Source organism: Chelonia mydas, chromosome 1 (assembly GCF_015237465.2).
Source record: "Chelonia mydas isolate rCheMyd1 chromosome 1, rCheMyd1.pri.v2, whole genome shotgun sequence".
Classification (NCBI taxonomy): domain Eukaryota; kingdom Metazoa; phylum Chordata; order Testudines; family Cheloniidae; genus Chelonia; species Chelonia mydas.
This window is the reverse complement of record NC_057849.1, coordinates 254,935,106-254,958,793: the sequence shown is the minus strand read 5'-3', so window position 1 is coordinate 254,958,793 and position 23,688 is coordinate 254,935,106. Positions and strand designations below refer to the sequence as shown.

Here is a 23,688-nt window from a genome sequence, read left to right as displayed (position 1 = left end):
AGTCATGGTGCTGCTTTCTTGGAGGGATGGATAAGAACTTTGGGTGAAGAGCAGACCAGGGGCAGAGAGAACATTTTGCCAGGTCAAAATGATCTTTCTGGGCAGCTCCCTCCCCTTTTAATCTTCTTTTAGTGGGTGCTCTCCAAATTCCATAATCAGGGGTCACCAACTCCTATAGACACAGGCTGGGCCTATGCTACAAAGTTTGCCAGCTTAGCTATGTTGCTTAGGGGTGTGAAAAAATAGCACATCCCTGACCAACAGAGCTATGCCAGCAACCCCCCCTATGTAGACATATCTTAGAGTCCTTCAGTCGTACAGTTTAGGTCATGTAGAGAGGTGGTTTAACTACATGGTGAAATTAGACGTGTGCAGCTATATGCGGAGTCTCCACTAGGGGGCTCTGTTGATACAGCTATACAGCAAAGCCCTTGCAGCATAAACTAGCCCAGTGGTTCTCAAACTTTTGTACTGGTGACCCCTTTCACACAGGAAGCCTCTGAGTGCGACCCCCCTTACAAATTAAAAATATATTTATATTTAATATATTTAATAAATATATATATATATTTAGTATATTTAACACCATTATAAATGCTGGAGGCAAAGCGGGATTTGGAGTGGAGGCTGACAGCTCACAACCCCCCCCATGTAGGAACCTTGTGACTCCCTGAAGGGTCCCAACCCCCAGTTTGAGAACCCCTGGACTAGCCAAAAATCTTCTAGTCAAGCCATGGGAGAACAAACAGTTCCCTTCTGGCACAAACATTCAAGAGGTCAGAGGTCGACCACTGCAAAGGCCCGGGGAGATCTCTGCCATCACCATGGGCACAACAGCACAGCTGGGCCAGTGCACTGGATTTCTTACTCTTCTAAACTGTCACACTGTCAGATGTAGTATAGCAACCTTCAGTGACCAATGGAGCAATTCACTCCTGCCATGCCTATCTCCAAATGCGTTCCCCTCCCTGAGGAGCTAGGTGCTGGAGAATTCAAGGCCTTCCTCATCCCTCTCCTCCCAGCTGGAACTGGGCTTAGTCTACTATCTATTCCACCTGCAATAAAGTGCACACACACATTTGCGCTCTTACAAAGTGATATTTATAAAGATTTACACCAGGGAAGTTACCAATCTCACCCCGGTTACCTGTATACAGGCATGTGGCTTTGTACAAAGAGCATGAGACACTCAGAGTGGTGCCAGCTTTCTTGAGCAAGGAGGGATGCACAGTCAATGCAGTAGAGCATGGGTGGAAGTGGAGCCCTCCCTCCTCTTGTAAACTCTCTGGATGTCATTCACTCCAAACCAAACTCTTCCATTTCTGTAAGGGAAGACACTAGCTTTCCTCTGCTCCCACGGGAAGAGGAAATTCCAGGGAATGGGGGACCTATGCAGAAAAGGCAGGTCCAGGCTTGATTCTCAGCCCCCCAGAGACTGGAACAGACCTTCCACTGCTTGCAATTACAGTGAAAAATGATTGGCCCAGCATTTACTGGCCCCAACCAGGAGAAGAAATAGATGGGCTTGGCTGTACAGCTTGTCGAACAAGAATCCAAACAAGGTCCCATCCACAACAAACTGGGCATTCACATCAGGCAGAGACTGTTGCCAAATGCAGAGCCTGGCCTTGCAGATAATTTCCACTTCAGTTTGTCTATTAGTCTTGGTTGCGCCCTCTTTTGCCAGTCAGTTTCCGGCGCTGGGACTTGCTGGTTCGTCCAGCACTAGGTTTCTGGGTTTTCTTGTGTGGGTCCTGACCACGTCTGAGCTGCTTTCCCTTGGGCTTCTTCCGGCTGCGTGCATGCAACGAGGCAGTGAGTGAAGAGATCCTGTAGAGGAAAGAGAGAGAGAAAGTCTGCGGCTTGGTCTACACTACAGACTTATGTTGATATAACTAACTCCCTGTGTAGACAGCACTATGTTGATGGGAGAGCTTCTCCCGTTGATATCGCTACCACCTGTCAGGGAGGTGGATTAAGCTCTCCCATTGGCATAGGTAGCATCTTCTCTAAGCACTACAGTGTAGATAAGCCCTGAGACCTAGCTGGGATGGAGGGGTGCCTAAACAGAAGGGGATTACAGCCTCTGCCACAAAGGCAGTTTGCCTGCTTGTGGTGATGCATGGCACCGTGCTATTAATATTTGTATTGCACTAGCACCTAGGAGCCCCAATCATGGATCAGGACCCCATTATGCTCGGCCTGTACAAACAGAACAAAAAGATGACCCCTGTGCCAAAGAACTTGCAGTCTAAGTATGCTGAGTAAAGTTTTAATCCCTTTGAAAATGGAGCATAGCCCAGACACTTTAGCATTAAATACCGCCCCGTAAGGCCACCAAAGCAGCTTTGAATCCTGGACACTAGAAAATGTTGAGAATGCCACATTTTTAAGCTTTAAAGTCACCTGATTGGCAAACCATCTCCTTTTGCAAATCTGTTGAGGAGGGGGTGGGACTCCACCCAGACTGCACCAATACCCTTCTGCTGCTACCAACAGGGATTAACATTACTGAACACTCGTTACCCATCAGTGCAAAACACCCCTCAAACCCAGCTTTGGAGCACCATGGCCCATCTATGCTTGTGTTCTGCAGGTGCCCTCTGCTGGTAGCTGATGAGCATGGCATCAGCTTAACAAAACACCACAGCAAGCCCAGGATGGACATCAAAACCCTATGTTGTCTCCCCACATGAATACTCCAGATATCTAAGTTAGAGGGTGGTAGAATGCTACACAATTGTTGGGGGTGGGAGGAGAGTAGTTTTATACCCACCTCTGGGACAGGAAGGGATCTCCAGACTTCTTGGGCAACGTACTTGTGAATCCACTCGACGTCTCCTTTTCTTCTGATCCACTATCTCCTCCCTAACAAAACACGACATGTCAGTCTGAGCAGCGTTAGGTGGTTCCACAGCTTTCTCATTCTGACAACAATTTTGTGAAAGAAAGATCCTCCCATAGACCACCTGTTTCTCCAACTCTTCAAATCCTCCACTGCCTCGTTCCCAATGTCTCAGTAAACCATAAGGAAGGGCTCCACAGACCAATAGGGGACCACTATTCTGTTCCATTCCAAGACCCAACCTGTAATTACGGTCTAAAGGGACACAGAATTGAGTTTCATGATGAATCAGAGGGTTTCATTTTTGAAAGACATGAGGGTGGATTTCTGGATGGGCAGATGTCCCTGGGGATTTGTAGGATTCCCTCTATCACACAGGGAACCTTTTGTGTCTATGTTACTAGTTCAAATCCATAGGCTCACAGTGATCACAAGAAGAACGAGGAGTACTTGTGGCACCTTAGAGACTAACAAATTTATTTGAGCATAAGCTTTCGTGGGCTAAAACCCACTTCATTGGATGCATGCAGTGGAAAATACAGTAGGAAGATATATATACACAGAGAATGTGAAAAAATGGGTGTTGCCATACCAACTGTAACGAGACTAATTAATTAAGGTTGGCTATTATCAGCAGAAGAAAAAAAAAACTTGTGTAGTGATAATCAGGATTGCCCATTTCCAACAGTTGACAAGAAGGTATGAGTAACAATAGGGAAAAAACAAGGCGTTTCCAACCAATTACTGCCTGAAGGCCCTTGGGAAATGAGTTTGAGGTCTCAGTTCAGTTCTGGGGTTTCCATACACCAAAAAGCCACCACAGCTGGAACTAACTGGATTCCTCATTTGCAGTCTCAGCAGAGAGACCAAGGACTAAGTGGGTCATGGAGACAAATTCCCTCTCACCATAGAGATGATCTCTTCAAGACAGGACTCAAGCCAAGTGGTCAGGCCATGTAGGAAAGTCTGTACACTTGCCAATCATGTCCTACCTGCTCTGGGGATACAGCAGCCACTAGGGCTATCAATTCACCACCTTTCACCAACACTAAGTTTCTATGGAATATGAGAACTTAATTTTGGGTGTGAAGCTGCCTTTCAGGAAAGTTTACCGCCCACTCAAGAACCAACAATGCCAACTGACGAAGAGTGTAAAAGTTGCTAGTCTCCTTTCCCATCCTTCCTCCTACTTGGGGCCCCAGTAGACTCAAAGGACTGTCATTTAGGGAATGTTGGTCCCATCCAACCAGCTTTGGAGATTTTTGAGGCTGAGACAATGGGGACTGGACAGAGACACAGCAGACAGTCATACCCCAGAAGAGCTGAGTCCTAGCTGGCGTGCTCCTGAGAGGTCCAGGTCACTGATGGTAGTCACTGTTACAGTGTGGTTTGGGTGATCAATGCTCACAGATTCTGTTCGGGATGTCACCAAATGTTCCAACTCATCAGCCTCATCTGCAGAGTCAACAAAACACACCATGCAGGAAAGGTGTGAACAACACAAACACAAAGCAAATGGGCTTCCCAGGCCAAACTCACCCTGACCAGTTCCTGCTCTATATGGGTAGATGCCTCAATTGCTGCACCAAGCATTACGGGACTGAGAAGCTGGCACTCTGAAGCCACAGAGGCAGAGAGTGGAGTCAATAAGAACAAACATTCTCTCCCTCAATACAGGGGATCTCACATTTTGGTAAAGCCTTACAGATCACCTCCCAATTGCTGCTTTCTATAGCTCCCACCCCCACCATATACAGTCTCTGCCTGGAAAGATGGTGGCTGAGGGATTCCTCTATATAGCCCATCAACACTGCTTCTCAGTCAGACACAGGGGGCAATAAAATCATCGCTGGGCTAAGTGGGCTGCCTCTGCTTCACTCCCAACTCATACCACACCAATGAAGGAGAGATTGGACACGTGTCTCCTAAGAGCAGGGGATAAAACTTTTAAGACATCAGGTTGGCCCTCAGTTAAAAACCCCTCCTTGTAGCTTCAGCACCCAGCCATTTTGGGGGTTTTTCCACATCAACTGAGTTGTTGGTCATTATACGGTACAGATCCACCACAGGAGACAACACTCACCTAGGGCCTCTTCTCTCTCTGTCAGCATTTTCAGGTACTCCTTGTGCCGCTAAAAAGGAAACCAGTCAAGTCCAGTCTTACCAGCTGTCACCCATGGCACAATCTCCAAACCCTTGCCCAAAGCATGCCCCCACCCTTCCTCCACAACTGGGCTGCAAAATAAATTTCGAGTGTCAAGTTGTCCTGCATATACAGCACTGGCTAGAGCCAGTGTGAGAAAAGGTGGTGTAATCTTCCTCCATACACAGCTGTGCCAGTGCACATCAATTCTACCCTACTAATGCACCCCATTATTATAGTCCTGGAGCTACCATGCAGCTCTGCTGCTCCATCCAAATGCTGCAGAACCTCCAGCTATTCCAGTCCTTCTTCCCCTCTCAGCACCCTGTCTTGCCAATCCACCTTACCCATGCCCTGAAACACTCCAGCTATTCCACAACTACTGTATGGCCCCTTGCCACAACATACTGCCATGAACTAAACACCTCTAACCAGCTAACCACATAGATCACCTAGGGGAAAGTACCTCCTCTTTCATCTTCCTTTGCTCCTCTTTCAATTTTCGCTTGATCTCCTCCACAGCCACTTTCCGCCTCTCCACTTTCCGCTTGTGGAACCCAGTCAGGAACTCCCTGCAGTGCACACGGGGCAGGTTACAGCCATCCTGCACAGAAGAGAAGCCCTGACCCTTGCAGAAGCCCCTCCCGCCCCCAGAGAGAGGGGTGGGGAATGAGAGGAAGAAAACCAGCAATCTGGCGTGGCCTGCAGCTCTGCACAGAGTAGAGAAGGAGGAGGACCAGCGTAAAGCGTTCCCAAAGCTGAGGCCCACAGCCCACCTTTTTCCTACCAGTTCAAGAGGCCCTCCTCACTCAGCATACAAAGAAAGGGACAGGGAGAGAAGAAACATCCCTATTGTGGGTGTGTGCCTGCTTCCCACGTGGTGGGAGGCACCTCTGCAAGGGGTGCAGTCCAGCTACTCCCCCCCCACCCCACCCACACTTGGGGAGTGGGGAGGCACCTCTGGAGGAAGTGGGGGTCCAGCTGCCTTTTCCCCTGACACGCACACGTGAGGAGGCGACTCTGAAGCTGCCCCTCTCACACACGTGGGGACGGCCGGCGGCGTCTCTGCCGTCGGACCCTCGTGACACCAGGCAGCTGCGGGCCATGGAGCCCGGCTCGGAGCCCCGCTCACTCACCGCCGACTGTCCTCATCGAAGATCACCGCCCGCCGGAGCCTCGCGCCGCTACCCCCCTTCTTCTTGCGGCCCATCTCGGCCCCGGCCCGATAGCGCCGCTCCTTCCGGGGAACAGCGGCCCGCCGGGCTCCTCCCAGCGCGGCCGGGACAAGCTCCGCCCGGCCCCTTCCGCTCGGCGGCTCGCACGCTGCGTCTCCGCACCGCCCCCAGCAGATCGGTCGCTCCGCTGGCCGGGAAGGGGAACGATACAGCCTGAGCTGGCAGGCCGGGGGTGAAGGGATGTCCCTTCCCTACGCCCCATCCGGGAAGGATTCGGGCTGGGGCGTGGGAGAGGCCTTGGCCAGGTGGCCCTCAGCTTCAACAAGTGTGACCGACAGTGTGCACAACGCAAGCCCTAGCTCACTCACCCTTTACACCCTGGCTCAGGTTTGGGCAGGGCTGAGCTCCTCCGGGAGTTTCATACCCGTCTACGCTGTGTCCCTGCTCTCGTGGGGCACATCTCCCCTTTCTCCCACCCCGCAATGCCTGAGGCCATTCCCAGAACAGTCTCTGTACATTAGTAATAACAATAGCTGGAAGTTCCCAATCCTGGGAGCCTAGGTTGGGGTGGAGCGGAGAGGGAGAGACTGACTTGTGATTTTTGAATGCTTAGGTTGGCTATTCTGTGCGGGTCCTTCTCTGAGGCACTGACACCTTATCTACTAACAACCAAGGGAATACAGTCAGAATGAATTCACAGCCTTGCTGCCTCTCCTCTAGTTTCCTGATCTGAACTTTATTCTTCTTCAGTTTGCAGCTTTTCTGTACCCACCTCCTGTCAATTACCTGTTCTCTTCTTAGTAGGTCAAATTCTGCCCTCAGTTACAACCATATAACCCCACTGAATAAAATGGCACTGGGTGTACATGAGGGATGAAAGTGGCCCTTTATCTCTGTTCTTTTAACTCATCGAAGGTGTTGCCACTGGGGACTGAGGGCATGTTCTTTACTAGCCTGGAGATGTTCCCCTCAATGTAGTTGCTGGACTAATGCACTACAGGGCACCAAGAGTGTGAATGCATTTGTCTAGCAACTGCACTTAAGGGAGCATATCTGGACTAGCTCCATTATCTTCCCCTCTCTATCATATTTATTTAGGCCTAGTCTAAAAGACACGGTTACTAAGCTGCCTTGCATTGACCTGCCTGTGGAATGTCTCCACTTATTTGGCGCCCACTTACATTAGTGCCTCTCTACGCCAATTTAGTAAAACCACCTTCCCGAGCAGTGTAGAGTCAGTCGATGTAAGTAGGTCAACGCAGTGTCAGTGTAGACACTGCATTGCTTACATTGACCGTTACTGGCTTTTGGGAGCCATTCTACAATGCCCCACACTGACAATACAATCGATACAAGCACTCCTGGTGAGGACACACACCACCGACACAAGGAGCCAAGTGTGCACACACAAGCGATTTAATAACTGTGGGGGCTGTATACTGACATAAGTTAGGTTGAGATAATTTTGTAGTGTAGACGTGGCCTTATCTAGCTTATACAGTGCTCATCACCATATTATCAGAGCTCCTGGAAGTAGCGCATCCACTCTTCCCTCTCATAGCTCAGGAGTGGTGTGCCCACTCTTTACAGAAGGGCACAACTTACAAAATGGTTACTTACCATAACGGTTATTGTTTGAGATGATTTGCCTGCAGGGATCTCACTTGTAGGTGAAATGCAGGCTCCTTGCAGGCACAAGCTTATGACTTTCTGGAGGGCCCATATTGTCATTCCCTTCTACTGTTTCAAGAATCTATCACAAAACTGAAATACTAGAGAAGAATGTGGATCACTACAGTTACTGTGGTAAATAACTTTTTCTTCAGGCATTGCCTATATGGATTCTCTTGCAGGCAACTGGTAGAGAGCATTAGGAAATGGTAGGTGTTATTAAGTTAATACCTGTACAGTGCTTTAAACATTTCCATTGCTTATTTTTGTTATTTTATTTCCACTGTACTGCTGAGTTGAGCTGGTGGGAAAAGTTCCAAATTTGCCAATTCAAAATATTTTGCAGAGATGGTGCAATTTCATTGAAGTTCCCATGGAACCCTGCCTGTCAGTTGTTTTCCTCCCACCTTGCCTGTCTGGCTCCTCAGTAGCCCACCTGATGGGCTGCTGGGAACCCCAGGCTTCCGGGGTCCTCGGATCTGGGCAGCATTTAAAGGACACTGCTCCAGAGATGGGGCTCCATTCCTTTTCATGGAGAATTTTGAAATGTCAAATTAAACCACATTTTGAAATATTAACATCCTCCATGAAACAGAATTACCTTTCTCCACCCAGCTCTAATGCTGAGTGAACCTCTCTACAGTACCCAAGTGGAGAAGGAATAACATTTCTTCCTTTGGCACTATCTTATGGTAGGGATCCCTGAAAGGGATGTGGAAGAGGGATACAGGCAGCATGGAGTGAAATTGGGTAAAGTTTCCCTTTGAAATGATTTTTAAGAACAATTGATCTGAGGCAATACTACTCCATGCAACAAGGAAATAAGAAAGACAGTTGCCAAAGGAGCAGGAGGAGGGGAACAGGTCCACAGAGAAGGCTGGTCCAAGATTCTTGACTGGACTGTCAGATATAAGACCTTGCAGCAGATGACATGGTCATCCAGTTAGCAGTTGCAGATGCTGATCTCTGTGAAAATGTGTCTATCTCATAAGTAACTCTCTGGACTTGTGCAAAGGCCTTTTGTTAGTGTGTTACCTGTGTAACCATGGAGACTGAAATCTAAACTAAGGAGTTCACTTCTTTGCAGATGGAGGATGACCGTTCTAGAGACCTCAGCATTGCTCTTGAATCTTTAATAGAGAATGCAGGGAATCATTAGTTTTGTTGCTAAACAGAGTAGGCCTGTTGGAATTATTAATAACATTTGAAATTATTAATGTTGATATGGGAAATCACCAAACACCAATTTAACCATTAATTCTTTTATCAAATCAAAAAGCCAAATGGTACTTATACAATTGCTCTAAACATGCCTAAAAAGCCTAACTAATATGCAATTTACTACATCCAAACAGTAACAAAACATTTAGAAGCATTTGATCAAGATACTTACAACTGGGCTAAACCCAGGGATTCTGAGACTCATATCAGTCAGCTCCAACGTGGTCAGGCAGGTATTAGCAATGAACCCCTTAAGAGTTTACTTTTTATACCTTTTAACAAACAAGTGATGTCACTGCCAATTACTGACTTCAGCTAAAAAACAATTGGAGACAGTTCACCCTTCTTTCCACTCTTAATCCAGATAAGATTTACAATCTCCTTTCTTCCCAAGGCCTTTCCTCCCTTCCTTCTTGGTGTGGAACAGCCTTCCCATTGCACCTGGGTTCACATAGGCTTTAACACTGGTGTGTGGGTTGGGGAAGGGCCATGTCGGCTCACTGTAAGACAGATTCTCTATGTGATTTAAAGCCATCTGCAGTCACCCCTATTGATCAGAGGCCTTCTTTTTAGAAAATTTCCCTTATCTTATTAGTTATTCTTTGAACCAGACATCCTCCCTACTTTATTCTTTTTGGCCTTATAACTCATTATTTCCAAAGCCTTCCTTCTACTTGCTCGTCATGGCCTTTCTTTACAACACTTAACCAAACTTAAGTTAACTTTAGTTCTTTAATTTTATACTTATCCTACAGGGCCCCTCAAAAGGGAGGTACTCAATGGTTCTTTGGATCTCTCAGGCAAACCTAAAGACTGGACCAAGGAATATCAATGCAACATCACAGGTATGGCCACTGCTCTATCTGCTATCACCTGCATCGAAAGCTGCTTAGAAGGCATGTTTTGTCACTTGATGACCCTCTGCTATCCCTGACTTAGTTTCCTTCTTAACAGCCTCAGGAAGCTGATCCTGGTGAGACAGTTTATCCCAGGTGAGCAGTGGCACTGGAACAGTTTTAATAGTGGGGGTCCTGAAAGCCAGCCCCCTTACCCCTGTCTGCGCCCCTGCCCCCTGAGCTGGGGCTGGGAGCAGGGCTGGGTCTCTGGGAGGGGGGGGACCTCCTGGAGGATAATAGCTTGGGGCAGGCACACGGCTAGCAGCCAGGACCCTGGGCACGGTGCCAGGACCCTGGGCGCAGGGCTGGCAGTGGAGCCCCAGGCACGGGGCTGGGAGCCTGCATGTGGCGCTGGGAGCAGAGCTCTGTGTAAAACCCGGGGGTGCTGGAGCACCCCCTGCACTCCTAGTTCCCATGCAGGTGAGGAAGCAGTATTTAGCTAACACTGCCTGGTAGCTGGATATCCTCATCTGGAGGGAGGCTGAGGAGTATGCCTTTTCCCACAGAAGATTTAACCTCTTTGGATTTCTCTCCCTAGGTGTTGAACAAGGAGAATCAGATTATTGTTTTTTTCTTGCGGGTTGGGTGGTTGCAAAAGCATTCAAACCTCAGGGAACTTGGTATCTTCAGCCAGCTCTTTTGCAGGAAGGGAAGTTGGTGTGAGCCACAGATCCTTTCAGGGCTCCAGAACGCCTTCATTTACAGGAATAGCTACCCTACTAGGGCCTGTAATATGTGGCACAAAACTGAGACTTTCTCTGCTCAGCTGCCAGCTCCAGGTCTAGCATTTCAGCAGTTCTCCCCATAACTATTTTTGTAGTCATTAGGAGAATTTGCTGGAGGAACCACAGTGTCATCTGGGGATGAATAGAAGGGATGAGGAGGTCCTGTGGCAGGATACACATGAGTCTTTTCATCCTCCCATTCTTCAAGGCAGAATTGCTGAGGGAGATGCTTTGGAGCTCTCACAGGAAAAGAAAGTGTAACCATCCTGGCCTCTTTTCTGCCTTCTTGGATGTTCAACCCCTTTCAGGTACAGGCAATGGAACCCACATGAGCCATAAGGCTATGGAGGTGATACGCGAGGAGGAACCCAGGAAGCAGGAGGCATCCAAGAGGTAAAAGGAGCCTCACCAAAATGAAGATGCTGGAACTGAGAGATCCAAGGATGGACCTTGGTCCTGTTCCTGACAACAACGAGGTTAACTCTGGGGTGCTCTGGCTCAAAAACCTGCTGCACATAGATAGCATGTCAGGGACATCAGAAAGGGGCAAGTGGAGGCTTCTTTATTTTGTGCTGAGGAAGTAGTAGTAAGGGCCAAGCTGAAGGGAGGTGTGGACCTCCTCAGTGCTGAAAGGTCCCAGGAAGACACAGACGCAACAGTCGATGCAGAGGGTCCTGATGCTGAAGTAGCCAAGGTAGAAGAAGCTGCAGCACTTGGCACTGAGGAGGGATGGGCTGCTCTGCGCCAAGGACATGGCTGATGTATGGCTAGAGTAAAATGGAAAGAGGAATATGCCTGGGGCTTCTTTACATTTTTGTCTTCACCAGTGAGGGAGAACCCTGATACTGTAATGGGAAGCAGTCTGTGGGCCTGCTACAACTGCTGGACACAGAGGTAGAGGTAGTGCTTGTAGAAGGAGCTGATTCCTTATTGCCCATGACACTTGGCTTTGGAGAAGAGGACAGTCAGGTTGATTGGCTCTGAAAGGATGATTTCACAATATCCTTGGCATGGATTCCAGGGGCTTGGAGACTGGGGGTGTGTGTCCTTGCCCAGTGGGGAACCACTGATTTTGCATCCTGATTCAGCCATGTGAGACGGAGATCTCAGTGCGGCTTTCTCTAGTATTTCTGCCCTTGAGGATGTTGCCTTTATGATTCTCTGTAAAAGATGTAATTGAGGCAGGTAACTAGGGCTTGACAGTCTGAGTACTAAAGGATTTACAAATTGGGCCCCAGCCAGGACATACTCTTTTCCTTAATGGAAGAGGGATCTCATGTGGTCATCTGTGATGGATGTTAAACTACCGAACAAAAGACAGGGTTAAAGTCAGTTGTCTTGGCTTAGACCATTGAAAGGGTGTGCACGTCAGCACTGGGAACACTTGATGGAGGCTAAGGAGGATGCTAAGTGCCCAGTGGATCAGGAATCTAACACAGACTCTAACTCTATTTAAAACGAGCAGCTGCTTACAGAAAAAGAGCAAATTCTCCCGAGGGGAGAAGCGAGGATCAAAAGGGAAGCGGCGTGCCCTGTCAGTGCCGACTCGGTGCCTACAGTGGTTTGAAGGAACGGGGTGGTTGTTGGATCAGCACCTCCTTTTACGCTCTGAGGGGCATGGGGGTGGGGGGCATGAGGAACGGGCAGGGTGCATACGCAGCCCCAGCAGACACGGCCCTCCAGAACGTGCTGTGCGCATGTGCCCCAGCAGGGGCGCCGGAACAATTTGTAGAGTGGGGGGGGTGTGTGTGTGTGTGTGTGCTGAGAGCCATTGAACCAAACTGTAAACCCTGGATAGGATGGAAAGCACTTCAAGCCTGGGGGTGTGGCAGACACAGCACCTCCCATCCCTAGTTCTAGCACTTAAGCCCAAGGCACCTCTACAGTGGGGACCCGCAGGGCAATCACCCCAGGACCTCCATTCCCCTCAGCACTCGCTTTCCCGACCCAAAGCCCCATTGGCTGAAATCTTCTGTCACTCTCGCCTCTACTCCAGTCAGCTTCCTCAGGCTGGGGGTGGGGCTAAAGGCCAACTGCCAAACCTCAACTGCCACAGAACCTTGTGGAACCTTTTGACTTCAAGATTCCAGGTTCCTGATTGGAGCCGCTCCCTCCCAATCAGGTTCAGGCAGGGGTGGGACTTTCTCACAATCTCCCTGCCTCCAGCTCAGGCTGAAGGTCACTTTCTACTGTGGTGTTTAAAAGCGGCTGCTGGTGTGCAGGGCCCCAGACGTGTATAACATGATATCTTATGACCCCCTCTGGCAGTCAGGTCCCGCATCCCTCTCTTCTGTCCCCACAGAGATCGGGTCACATGAACTAGCTGTCTCCCCCTCACTCACAGCTGCAGATCAAGTCACACGTTCTTACTGCTTCTCTTCCATATGACAAATCTCCAGACTTCCTTTAAAGGAGCGGCAGTTTAGTCCATGTTGGTGGGAGCAGGACACAGGCTGTTCTGTTAGTTACAGGGTGGGTGCTGTGGTTGTTTTCAACCATGTCAGTGTGCCTCAAGACACAAGCTGCAGGACCCCCTGAAATATCCAATCACTATGTAGACAGTGTGGTCTAGTGGTAACAGCAAGGGAGTGGGCATTAGGACTCCCACCATTGCCACTGACTTGTTGTGTGACCTCAGGCAAGCCACTTAATTTCCTCATCTGTACTTTACAGGGAGCTTGCGAGGCTTCAGGAATGCTTATAAAGTGCTTTGAGATCTTCTGATGAACACCTTGCACATTATTAATTATGAGGCAGCCTGGTGGCCATTAGTCCTACTCCTGACACTGGGTGTCGCCTCTGAGCCATGGCTGTGTTACCTTTAGCAACTTGCCTGCTGCTTGGGTTTTTTTCCTGGGGCTTGTCCTTTTACTAGCAGAAATGCGGAAAAACCAGTTCTGTGGTTAATTGCTGCACTTCCCTTCACGCCCACACTATCGGCCTTCTCCTCCTCCTCAGCTTGCACACACCTCTGTCTCTTTCCCTCTGCTGTGCTCTGTCAATCCAATAGGGTTTGCTCTCCGATTTTATTAACGCTACTGATCCCCTGCCCCAAGCCCCTTCTCCCTTGGGCGAGCCCGTGGGCTTGATCACAGGTAGAGATCACAGGTAGCTGCCTTCCTGGCCCTGCCCTGCCCTGCCCTGCCCAAGGGCAGCTATTGGAGACAATGGCTGAAAAGGGTGACAAGAATTTGAAAGCCCTAAAGGAGGTGTGGAGGAGAGCTGAGAATGCCTTGTGCGCAGACTGTGGGAAGCCAGGTGAGTCTCTGGGGTCTCAGTAACGTGGGTGGGGGAAGAGGCTGCAGCGGAGAGAAGGGGACAGTTAGCAGAGATGGGTCCAAAGTGGGGCTTGATGTTGGGGAGAGAGTTCCACGGGAGGGGCAGCCAGAGTAGCCAGCTTTGGGGAGGAAGCTGAGGAGTAGGTGTCAGAAACTGTTTAGCCTGGGGGCGGGGGCGGGGGGGAGCAGTGTGTCAGGTTGTGGTGGTTTGATATGGGCTGTCTGGAGGAGTTTCTCCTCCATGGATGGGGAAGGTATGGTGGGAGAGTCATTGGCCTAGCTTGACACTAGATGTAGGGATTTGTTTTCTTGTGTGTGGAGATGGTACCTGGGTCGAAGAGATCCTACTGTGCGCAGTGGAGGAAGAACAGGGTCATCCCACTGCTTGAAGTGCAGAAAGATGTGCAACCACATCACCCTGGGCTGCTATGTCAGAGTTGAGTAATTACTTGGGGTCAGGCCCAGTCAGGATTTGACAGAGAAGTTTCTGAAGAAATTGCAGATGCTGCAAAAAGTGGTGAGTGATTCAGAAAGCCATTCTCTCCTCGGAGCCAGCACTGAACCAATGTCCTGCCATGGAGTTATTTTTCTACTGGAAGTGCCATCTTTTGAAAGGAATAGAAATCCAAGGTCCTAATCCTGGAGGAACGTTAAAAGTCCCCATGGCACTTTCAGCAAAATGAGGGTCTAAGCCCCAAATTCAATTTTGGTAATTAATCACATTTTACTTTCCTAAATTCCTACTTGTTTCAACTGGATTCAGTGTTGTTCTTCACTTCCTGTGTTGAACAGTGATGTGTATTGCTGTGCATTGTTAAATAGCTGCCATATTCCGCCCCAGAGGTGGCTGCATTTCTGTATTGGGTGAATGATTCTCAGAGAGAGCGACAGAAAAAGAGAGAGTCTGTAAAGTTTTTTGGGATCCTTCAAAATAAAAGGCACAATATAGATATAAGATCAATATCCTACAGCTTGGAGCAGCAGGAAGGATGGAATGATAGTGATGTATTTTATTAGCTGGTATCTAGTCCCCAGCAGGTGACTAACTCAGCTCACATGACATTGAGGTTATACAGCCCTCTGCATCTATTTCCCTGGGAGCCTTGACAGCACATTTCTCAGTCATGGCATATCTCCCTTGAGTACCTGCTACTGATCCCCTTTTTATTTAACCTCAGATCCTGACTGGGCATCTTATACTTTGGGTGTCTTTATCTGCGTGAGCTGCTCAGGGATCCACCGCAATATCCCTAACATTAGCAAAGTTAAATCCTTGAGGATGGACCACTGGGACGAGGCCCAGGTGCAGGTGAGAGTCTTCCTATCTGCATCCCTGCTGCAGTGCAACTCAAGTCGGGGTTCTTTGTTCATAACACTCAATTTCTTGGGTCCTGTGAAAGTGAAACTACGTGATCAGGCCTTTTGAGTCATGCTGTTGGACATTCATTTTGATTTCATAACTAGCCTCTTTGCTAGTAGTAGGGTTTTAATACCCCAGTGGAGATGATTTGCCCCAACCCATCCCTCCCGCAACTTGATGGACGATGCACTTACCCTTTGGTGGGCAGAGTGAAAGCAATGGCACTGCACAGTGATGAGCTGCCAAAATCTTAACAACGGGTTCCCTCCTCACGCCATGAGGGGGTCGTTGCCCACCCCCGCCTCCTGGGACTCCTGCCCCATCCAACCCTCCCACATTCCTTGATGCCCACCCCCAGGACCCCTGCTCCATCCAACCCCCTCCCCTGTCCCCTAACTGCCCCCAGAACCGGGCAGGAAGGTCTCGTGGCCCACCATAGTGGGTGCCCGCCCTTAAAAGCCAGAGGCACCTGCCAGGGGGCGAGGTGGGGAGTCCCGGAGGTGCTTACCGAAGCATCCGGCAGGTCCCTCTGGCTCCTAGGGGCGGGGGAGCATAGCTGGGGGGCAGCAGGGGGAGCAGCCGCTCCCCCACTGATCACATCAAAAGTGGCGCCTTAGGCGCCGACTCCCTGGGTGCTCCGGGGCTGGAGCACCCACGGGGAAAATTTGGTGGGTGCTGAGAACCCACCAGCAGCTCCCCACCCCGCACCCGACCCCAGCTCACCTCTGCTCCGCCTCCTCCGCTGAACGCGTTGCCCCGCTCTGCTTCTCCGCCCCCTCCCCCCGCCCCGGCTTCCCGCAAATCAGCTGTACGGCGGGAAGCTGGGGCAGGCTGAGAAGCAGGCGGTGGCTTCCTGCTCAGGCCGAGGGTGGCAGAGGTGAGCTGGGGCGGGGAGTGGTTTCCCTGTGCGCCCCCCCGCCCCAGCTCACCTCCGCCTCCCTGGGCCTGAGCGGGAAGCCACCGCCTTCTTCTCAGCCTGCCCCGGCTTCCCGTGCGAACAGCTGATTTGCGGGAAGCCTGCAGGAGCGGAGAAGCAGGGCAGGGCGGCACATTCAGGGGAGGAGGTGGAGCGGAGGTGAGCTGGGGCTGGGGATGGGGCGGAGAGCTGCCGGTGGGTGCTCAGCACCCACCAAATTTTCCCCTTGGGTGCTCCGGGGCTGGAGCACCCATGGAGTCAGCGCCTAAGACACCACTTTTGGCTGGTTAAATTTAGAAGCCCTTTTAGAACCGGTTGTCCCTCGTGGAACAACCGGTTCTAAAAGGGCTTCTAAATTTAACAACCGGTTCTAGCGAACCGTTGCGAACTGGCTCCAGCTCACCACTGGCTCTGCATTATTCCTACCTCATGTTTTTTTATGACTAGGGTGGAAGTCTGCTTGAAACATACCCTGCCAAGACCAAGGGTCCCCTTGGCTGCATACAGCTGATTCCCCACCAGTAAACACCATGGAGACCAGGCCCTAGGTCTGATGCAGGACTCAATAGTCCAAGCGTGGCACCCCTTCCACCTCCACCTTGGAAGGCTCTGGGAAAAGCTTCCAAATAGTGCTGGATCAATTGGGATCTATGGGAGCTTGACTTCTCCGCCCACTGTTCCCCTGGGCATTCACCAGGTCTTCCAGACAGCCATACAAAATCATCCGTATAGCACTACTCTTTGGAAAGGAGCTGGGAACTCTGGGATATGTTCCCAAAAGGCTTTGCTGCTGCCACAATACATGGGATGGAACCTCGAGAGCACTAAACAAATGTACACACGCCAAGTGCGTGTGTACTGCCCCCACGTTAACCACTTTGGGGATAACTACATTGGGTTCAGTACAATCGATGTAAGTCTCTAACTCAGACAAGGCCTTTGAGACTTGATAGACACCAACCCTTGTGTAGTCACTCATCCAGGGACATTTCAGTGGATGGGGAAGGGGATCTGCTTAGATGGCTACACCCTGCATGTGGGGGGTGGGAAAGGCTCACAGTGCAATTTGCATCAAAGGGAAGGTGCTGACTCTCTTGTCTTATTTTGCAGTTCCTGGAGCAGCATGGGAATGTGGTGGCTAAAGCCACGTACGAGGCTCACATCCCCATTTACTATTACCAGCCAACTCACGCCGACTGCCAGTAAGAGTGATTATTTAAGAGAGTGGTCACTTCTGGGATCCTTCAGTCTGTCACTAAGCCCCACATTTTGTCACTCCACAGAGTCCTGAGGGAGCAGTGGATACGGGCCAAGTACGAGCGCAAGGAATTCACCGAGCAAGGGAGACATCTGCCGTATTCCAACGGTAAGAGCACGGCATTTATTTATCCCTCACATTTATACTGCCCAAGCCCTGGCTGTGTGTTGACAGGGCACTGTCATGAGAAAGCTCGCAGCACTGACATCTCCGCTGGCCCTGTCAGTGCTACTGTGAAGGAGCTCACATTCTGGGTTGTACTTACAGGGCATTATTTTGAGGAAGCTCATGGTGCTGGCATCTTGGCTGGGCACTGCCACAAGGAAGCTCACAGCACTAGTGTCCCAGATGGCACTGATGGGGCACCAATGTGATGGAGTTCACAGTGCTGGTCTGGCCAGGGCCCCAGTGTCTTCCTCCACCCCACTCCCAACGACCACAGTGGCCATATTTGAAGTTCTCCTGTCCATGCAGCAAAGCAAACTCCTGCACCCAAGGGCATGCAGAACGAAGCAGGCAGAGCTCTGGGTCAGTGCCAAGTGCCTATGTGTGTTGGGCTGGGAGGCTGAGGCATACATGCGGAGAGCGAGCTCTCTCACACACCCCGTCACTCGCAGCTAGGCAGGCTCCCCGTAGGCAAGGAGGAGTGAGGGGAATGCTGGTGAACATGTGCTCCATTGCGAGGTGTCTGCCAGGGAGCTGGGAGACAAACCGAGGAGCACTACCCAGGGAGAGGTTAAAGTCCTTGTCCCCCATCCTTCCCCTCACACTTTCTCTCCCTCTCCCCTCTGTAGTCAGGCACAAGAGAGCCTGGCACAGGGCCCCATCCCTCAGACAGAGCTTTCCACTGGAGATACTCTGCATGGCACTCCACCACACACGCAGTCTGCAAACACTGGCTGATTGCAGCTCTCTAGTGCCCACTGTGGCCAATAGGGTACCTTCTCAGACTGGCCTCTCTGTTCCTAGGACTGAAGGAAGGGATCCTTTGGAAACGGGGCCGGGATAACGGGCAGTTCTTACTCCGCAAGTTTCTCTTGTCTGAGAGAGATGGGTGTCTCAAGTACTTCTCCAAACCGGATGTGAGTATGGTCTACTTGGGGGGCAGCTCCTGCCTCTCAGTGCACCCCAACCTGGGGAGAGTGCCCCCTGCTGGTGCCAGGGAGTCATTTATATTCTCCCTACACAGTCCGGAGGACTCCCCTTGCACCTTCAGAGTCCCCCACGCTGGGACACAGTGCCCCTTACTGGTAAAAGGGAGATAATTTCCATTCTCTACATTCCCAGAGGGATTCTCCCTTGGTGCTGCCAGCACAGCCCAACCTGGGGAGAGAGCCCCTACCTCGTGCCGTGGAGACATTACCCTTCTCCTTTTCACAGTCAATGCACCCAAACCACTGACACACTCCCTCTGCTGGTGCTAGGAAAGCCTTTCCACTCTCTCTGCCCTGAGGACTCCTCTCTGCTTGCCTTGTCAGTGCCCTTCAGTCTCTAGCCAATGGTTTCTATCCCATCTGCATCTTTAGGGCCAGATCTCACCAATTCCATTTCCCTTCTCAGGCAAAAGAGCCCAAAATAAATATTAAAATTGACACCATCAATGCCACATTCCAGCCAGTGAAGATTGGGAACCCCAATGGCCTGCAGATCAGCTACCTCAAGGACAACAAGACCCGCAATATCTTCCTTTACCACAAGGATGGAAAGGTACAGGGGGCTGTCCTAGCCCCAGACAGCAATCCCAGCCTTTAGCAGTAGCAAGTGCTGGAGTGAATGGTGTAGGAAAATGCTGGCAGAATCACTGTATTAAATGTTGTGGGAATGCTGCATGTGTGTGTGTGTCACTGGAGGGAAAGGGGCTGGAGGACTGGCTTGGGGATGAGTTGTTCTTGGGCAGGGGTTCTCAAACTGGGGGTCGGGACTCCTCAGGAGGTCACGAGGTTATTACATGGGGGGTTGCAAGCTTCAGCCTCCACCCCAAACCCCGCTTTGCCTCCAGCATTTATAATGGTGTTAAATATATAAAAAAGTGTTTTTAATTTATAAGTGGAGTCACACTCAGAGGCTTGCTGTGTGAAAGCGGTCACCAGTACAAAAGTTTGAGAACCACTGTTCAAGGGTATAATTTAGGAGCCACTGTAGAGACTGGTATATAGGCTTTTGGGAGGAAACCGAGGAATGCTGTAAGAGTGTGGGCCACAGAAGGAGCTCATACATATTCCCAGGGAGCTGTCTGGAGGGGTGGGTTGGGTGGTTCGGCACGGGTCACTCTGAAGTTCTCTGTCCTGCTTCCCTCCGCAGGAGATAGTGGACTGGTTCAATGCCATACGCGCAGTGCAGGTTCATTACCTGAAGGTGGCATTTCCCGTGGCCAGTGACAATGAGGTAAGAAATCACCTGAGAGTAATAACCAGCCCTCCTGCTGGTATCTAAAGCCACCCAGATAGAGGAACTTCTCTGTTTTCTGAGTCCTCTGGGGAAGGAGTCGCTACTGTGGCTTGGCTAATGTTCCCTCAAATTTTTTACATCCATGTGCGGAATTAATTTTGCTATGTGCACCAATATGGAAGTGATGTGTGGTGGGAGTGGGGCCAAGGAGTTCAGAGTGTGGGAGGGGGCTCAGAGCTGGGGCAGGGGGTTGGGGTGTGTGAGGGTGGTGAGGGCTCTGGCTGGGGATGCGGGCTCTATATGGGGCCAGGGATGAGGGGTTTGGGGTGCAGGAGGGGACTCAGGGCTAGGGTAGAAGATTGGAGTGCAGGGGGGAGGTAAGGGCTCTGGCTCGGGGTGCAGGCTCTGGCATCCTAACAGTGGTGCGGTTAGAGGGGCCTGAGATGGGCAGAGAAGAGCTGCTCTCTGACATATCCCACGGAGATAGCCCTCTCCCCTGACAAAGCAGGGAAGGTGACATTAGCAGATGGAATTTAGAGAAGGATAGAGAAGAGAGGATTTGGAGCGCTGAGGGCAGGCTGAGAGGGAGGGAGTGAACAAGAAGAACCAGCTAAAGTGAAAGATGTGCTGGGATATACCATTCTCCTTTTATGCAGATCAAAAGCCGACTAATGCAGAAATTCCTGAAGGAGGGATACATGGAGAAGACTGGCCCCAGGGTAAGATGGGATGGCACAAGAAATCTAACAGAGGGGGAGTTGCCACAGAGAAACTAGGGTTCCTGACCTGCCTGGGTTCATTTCAGCATCCTCATGTTTGTCTTCATATCCCCAGACTTCTCCAAGATCCATGGCAATGCTGCTCTGTGCCTCAGCTAGGGCACAGCTGGGGTCTCATCGGGGAGCAGTGAGGGTGGCAATGAGGAGATGCAAAATTAGATGAACATGGAGGCTGAATTCCTCACTCATCCCACAAGAGTGGGTTTATTAAGTGTGTGTACATGTGTGCATGTGGACCTTGGAGACTGAACTTCCCTGTCACCTGAGCTCAGGGGCACTTTGAGTGAGAAGTCTGTATGTTGGTGAAGACACTCAGGATTGAAAGAACATGGGTACTGAATCCCCTTCTCACCTCAGCAGAAGTGGGCTCCCTCCAGGGCAGGGATTTTGAGCCCAGTTTGTGTGTCTAGATGCAGCCCCAGATTTAAATGAAATGCAGTAGCAATTCCCCTCTCTCCCCCGCAGAGGGCACTCTCCTCCTACAAATGTCCCCTCTTCATCTCCACAGCAGAGAGAGGCCTTCAAGAAGCGCTGGTTCACACTGGATCACCGCAGACTCATGTACTTCAAGGATCCATTGGTAAGTCAGAACTTGGATTGCATCCAGCTCTATCGTGCTGTGCTCTGGGGCAAGGAACAGCCAAAGGGTTCCTTTCCCTAGTGAGGTGGAGGTGAGACACAACTCCCCAAATGTCCATCAACAGATGCTTGGCCTCCCCATTCCACACACATCTCTCCCCACCCACCCAGTCATTCCAAGCCCCTGTGCTTGCATCAGTCCTGCAAGCAATGGGAACAGGGTTATAATAGCAACATGGTGGAAGTGACGCTATCTCAAGATAGCAGAAAGGGGGACAGGAGACCCTTCTTATCCAGCCATCCTCTGTGTAATCCCCCCTTAATGCCCTTCCAGAGCCTCCAGTTCCTCCCTCCATATTCTTTGGTCTCTTATTCCAGAGATCATTGCTCAGCGCCCCCTTCCCAGATCCCATCCCTTCTTAGTTGCTTCCTCTGAATATAACTCCCCTGGTGTTCTGAACCTCCAGTTCCCTTTATCCTGTTTGTTGTCACCCCCCCCCTTAGACCTTCTGCACTCATCTGCTCTGCCCCGTCTCGCAAACTCCCCTAGCTCAGGCGCTGCTGGGACCATGGCTGTTTGGATGCCTGCAAATCCCTCCCCATGACAGATCTGTCTTTCCCTCTTGCTGTGCAGGATGCATTTGCTAAAGGCGAGGTGTTCGTGGGCAATAGGGAGCATGGATACAGTGTCAAGCAAGGGCTGCCAGCAGGGGCTCAGGGCAGCTTCTCCTGGCAGTACGGCCTCACCATTGTCACCCCCGACCGGGAATATCTCTTCACCTGCGAGACCGAGAGTGACCAGCAGGACTGGATCGCGGCCTTTAGTCAGGTCATTGAACAGCCCATGACCCCCCAGGAGTATGCAAGTAAGTGCCAGGATGGTGTTCACTTCTCTCCTCCTGCGCCCGCCCACCAGCCTCATAACAGAGAGAACTGAGGCTGGCCTAGCTCCCTGCTCTGATATACCCTCTGTTTGCCTTCCCTACAGTTGAAGCCTACTTCAAGCTCAGCTCCTAAGAACCCCCCGGAGAACCTGACTACAGCTCTATCTGCCTTAGCCCTGAGGGAGGGTGCTATGGGAGAGAAGAGGAGCTGTGCACCAGAGAATCTAGACTCTCCCAGTACATCATGGTTTGGAGCACTTTTTCTTAAACAGATCAACCAACCTCCCTTTGTTGTGGGGGCGCAAATTAGGCTGTACCCCTTTAAATGGAAGACACATTCCAAGACTGAACACTCAAAGCAACCAGTCACTGAGACCACTCCTAAGCAGCGTTGTGATCGAACTGGAGACTGGAAGGGTCTGTTGTCCAATCAGGCTTTGAAGGTTTGCGTACCACGAGTGGTGAAGGAGGCGGGGGGGTGTTGTTTTTTAAACTTCCGTTATTGTACCTTACTGGAAAAGGGGAAGCCACCATAAAAGTGGAAACAGCCAAGCACGCAGTCAACATGGGTGGTTTGCAGGGTGGAGTGCAGCTCTGGCAGTCAACAGCTATAGCCTTGTCAAGTTACATATTCACAGGCGACCTTCCTCCAGAATTCTGCTGCAAAGATTAAAGAACTGTGCATATATAAATTAGGGGATCATTGATACGAGTATGGGGAAGACACTGTATGACTATCGACGGTATGGCAAAAGCTGAGACTGTTTTCATTCTGAGCTGTACGTTTTAACAGTTGTGTGCATTCCATGATAATAATACCTAGCTCTTATCTAGCACTTTTTAGCAATAGACCTCAAAGCACTTTACAAAGGAACAAGTATCATTATCTCCAGTTTACGGATGGAGAAACTGAGGCACTGGGAGGTGAAGTAACTTGCTCAAGGACCCCGAGCAGACCATGAGAGAGCTGAAAACAACCCAGGTCTCCTGATTTCTAGTTCAGTGCTCTATCCACTAGACCACACTGCCTCCATAGAAGTGTAATCCACTGGATTGGCATGTGGGTTCATGTTCTCCTATTAGTGCCTGGCCCCAACAAGTATAACAGCCTACTACTTACACATAGCTAAAGGAGTTCTTCACTAGCTCAAGCAGTAAAGGCCTGTGTTTTGGATCCTGGAAGTTGCAGGTTCAACCCCTACGGATATCTGATGTCTCCCTGGTTTAGTACACAAGCAGCATGTGTATGTTCATAGTGTCTATTAACAGGGGCTAACTGGAGTTAATGGTGCATTCAGTAATGTAATACACAGAAAGAAATTAATAAAAAAATCTCATTGTAGTTTATCTTTGGTTAAGTGAACTCCTGTTCTGTTAAAAGTTAACCCAAAGGACTCCTTCTTGGAGGAAAGAAGATAACATGATAGCAGAATAAAGGGGGCAGAGTCTGTATTTTTCTACAGTGAACAGAGAGGGCGATGACTATTTCCATCAGAGTCAAATGACACCCTACAAAGAATGTAGCCAGGCTTCACTTTCCTTCTCTGCCCCTGTCGGGGGAATCCCTTTC

General features: G+C 50.4%; 2 protein-coding genes across 3 annotated transcripts; one reads left to right on the top strand and one right to left on the bottom strand.

Annotated features, from left to right (window-relative positions):
• Positions 1-1,078: 1,078 nt before the first annotated feature.
• NOL12 (nucleolar protein 12) lies at positions 1,079-6,737 on the bottom strand. The gene is made up of 6 exons (XM_037881177.2): positions 6,125-6,737; positions 5,455-5,560; positions 4,929-4,977; positions 4,158-4,300; positions 2,777-2,868; positions 1,079-1,830 (listed from the first exon to the last, which is right to left on the bottom strand). Exons 1-6 carry the CDS (start codon positions 6,196-6,198, stop codon positions 1,659-1,661), a joined length of 636 nt encoding a protein of 211 aa, XP_037737105.1. The 5' UTR covers positions 6,199-6,737; the 3' UTR covers positions 1,079-1,658.
• Positions 6,738-12,974: 6,237 nt separating this feature from the next.
• On the top strand, positions 12,975-23,465 carry LOC102934708 (arf-GAP with dual PH domain-containing protein 1). Of its 2 annotated transcripts, XM_007062628.4 has the most exons (11): positions 12,975-13,934; positions 15,133-15,263; positions 17,341-17,432; positions 17,514-17,596; positions 18,458-18,570; positions 19,049-19,195; positions 19,790-19,873; positions 20,533-20,595; positions 21,164-21,235; positions 21,869-22,100; positions 22,223-23,465. In XM_007062628.4, the coding sequence occupies exons 1-11, from the start codon at positions 13,844-13,846 to the stop codon at positions 22,249-22,251; spliced, it is 1,137 nt and encodes a 378-aa protein (XP_007062690.1). In that variant the 5' UTR covers positions 12,975-13,843; the 3' UTR covers positions 22,252-23,465. The 2 variants fall into 2 exon arrangements, with proteins under 2 accessions (XP_007062690.1, XP_043398993.1); XM_043543058.1 differs by lacking the exon at positions 22,223-23,465 and having other exon boundaries at positions 13,388-13,934; positions 21,121-21,235; positions 21,869-22,018.
• The last annotated feature ends 223 nt before the right edge of the window (positions 23,466-23,688 follow it).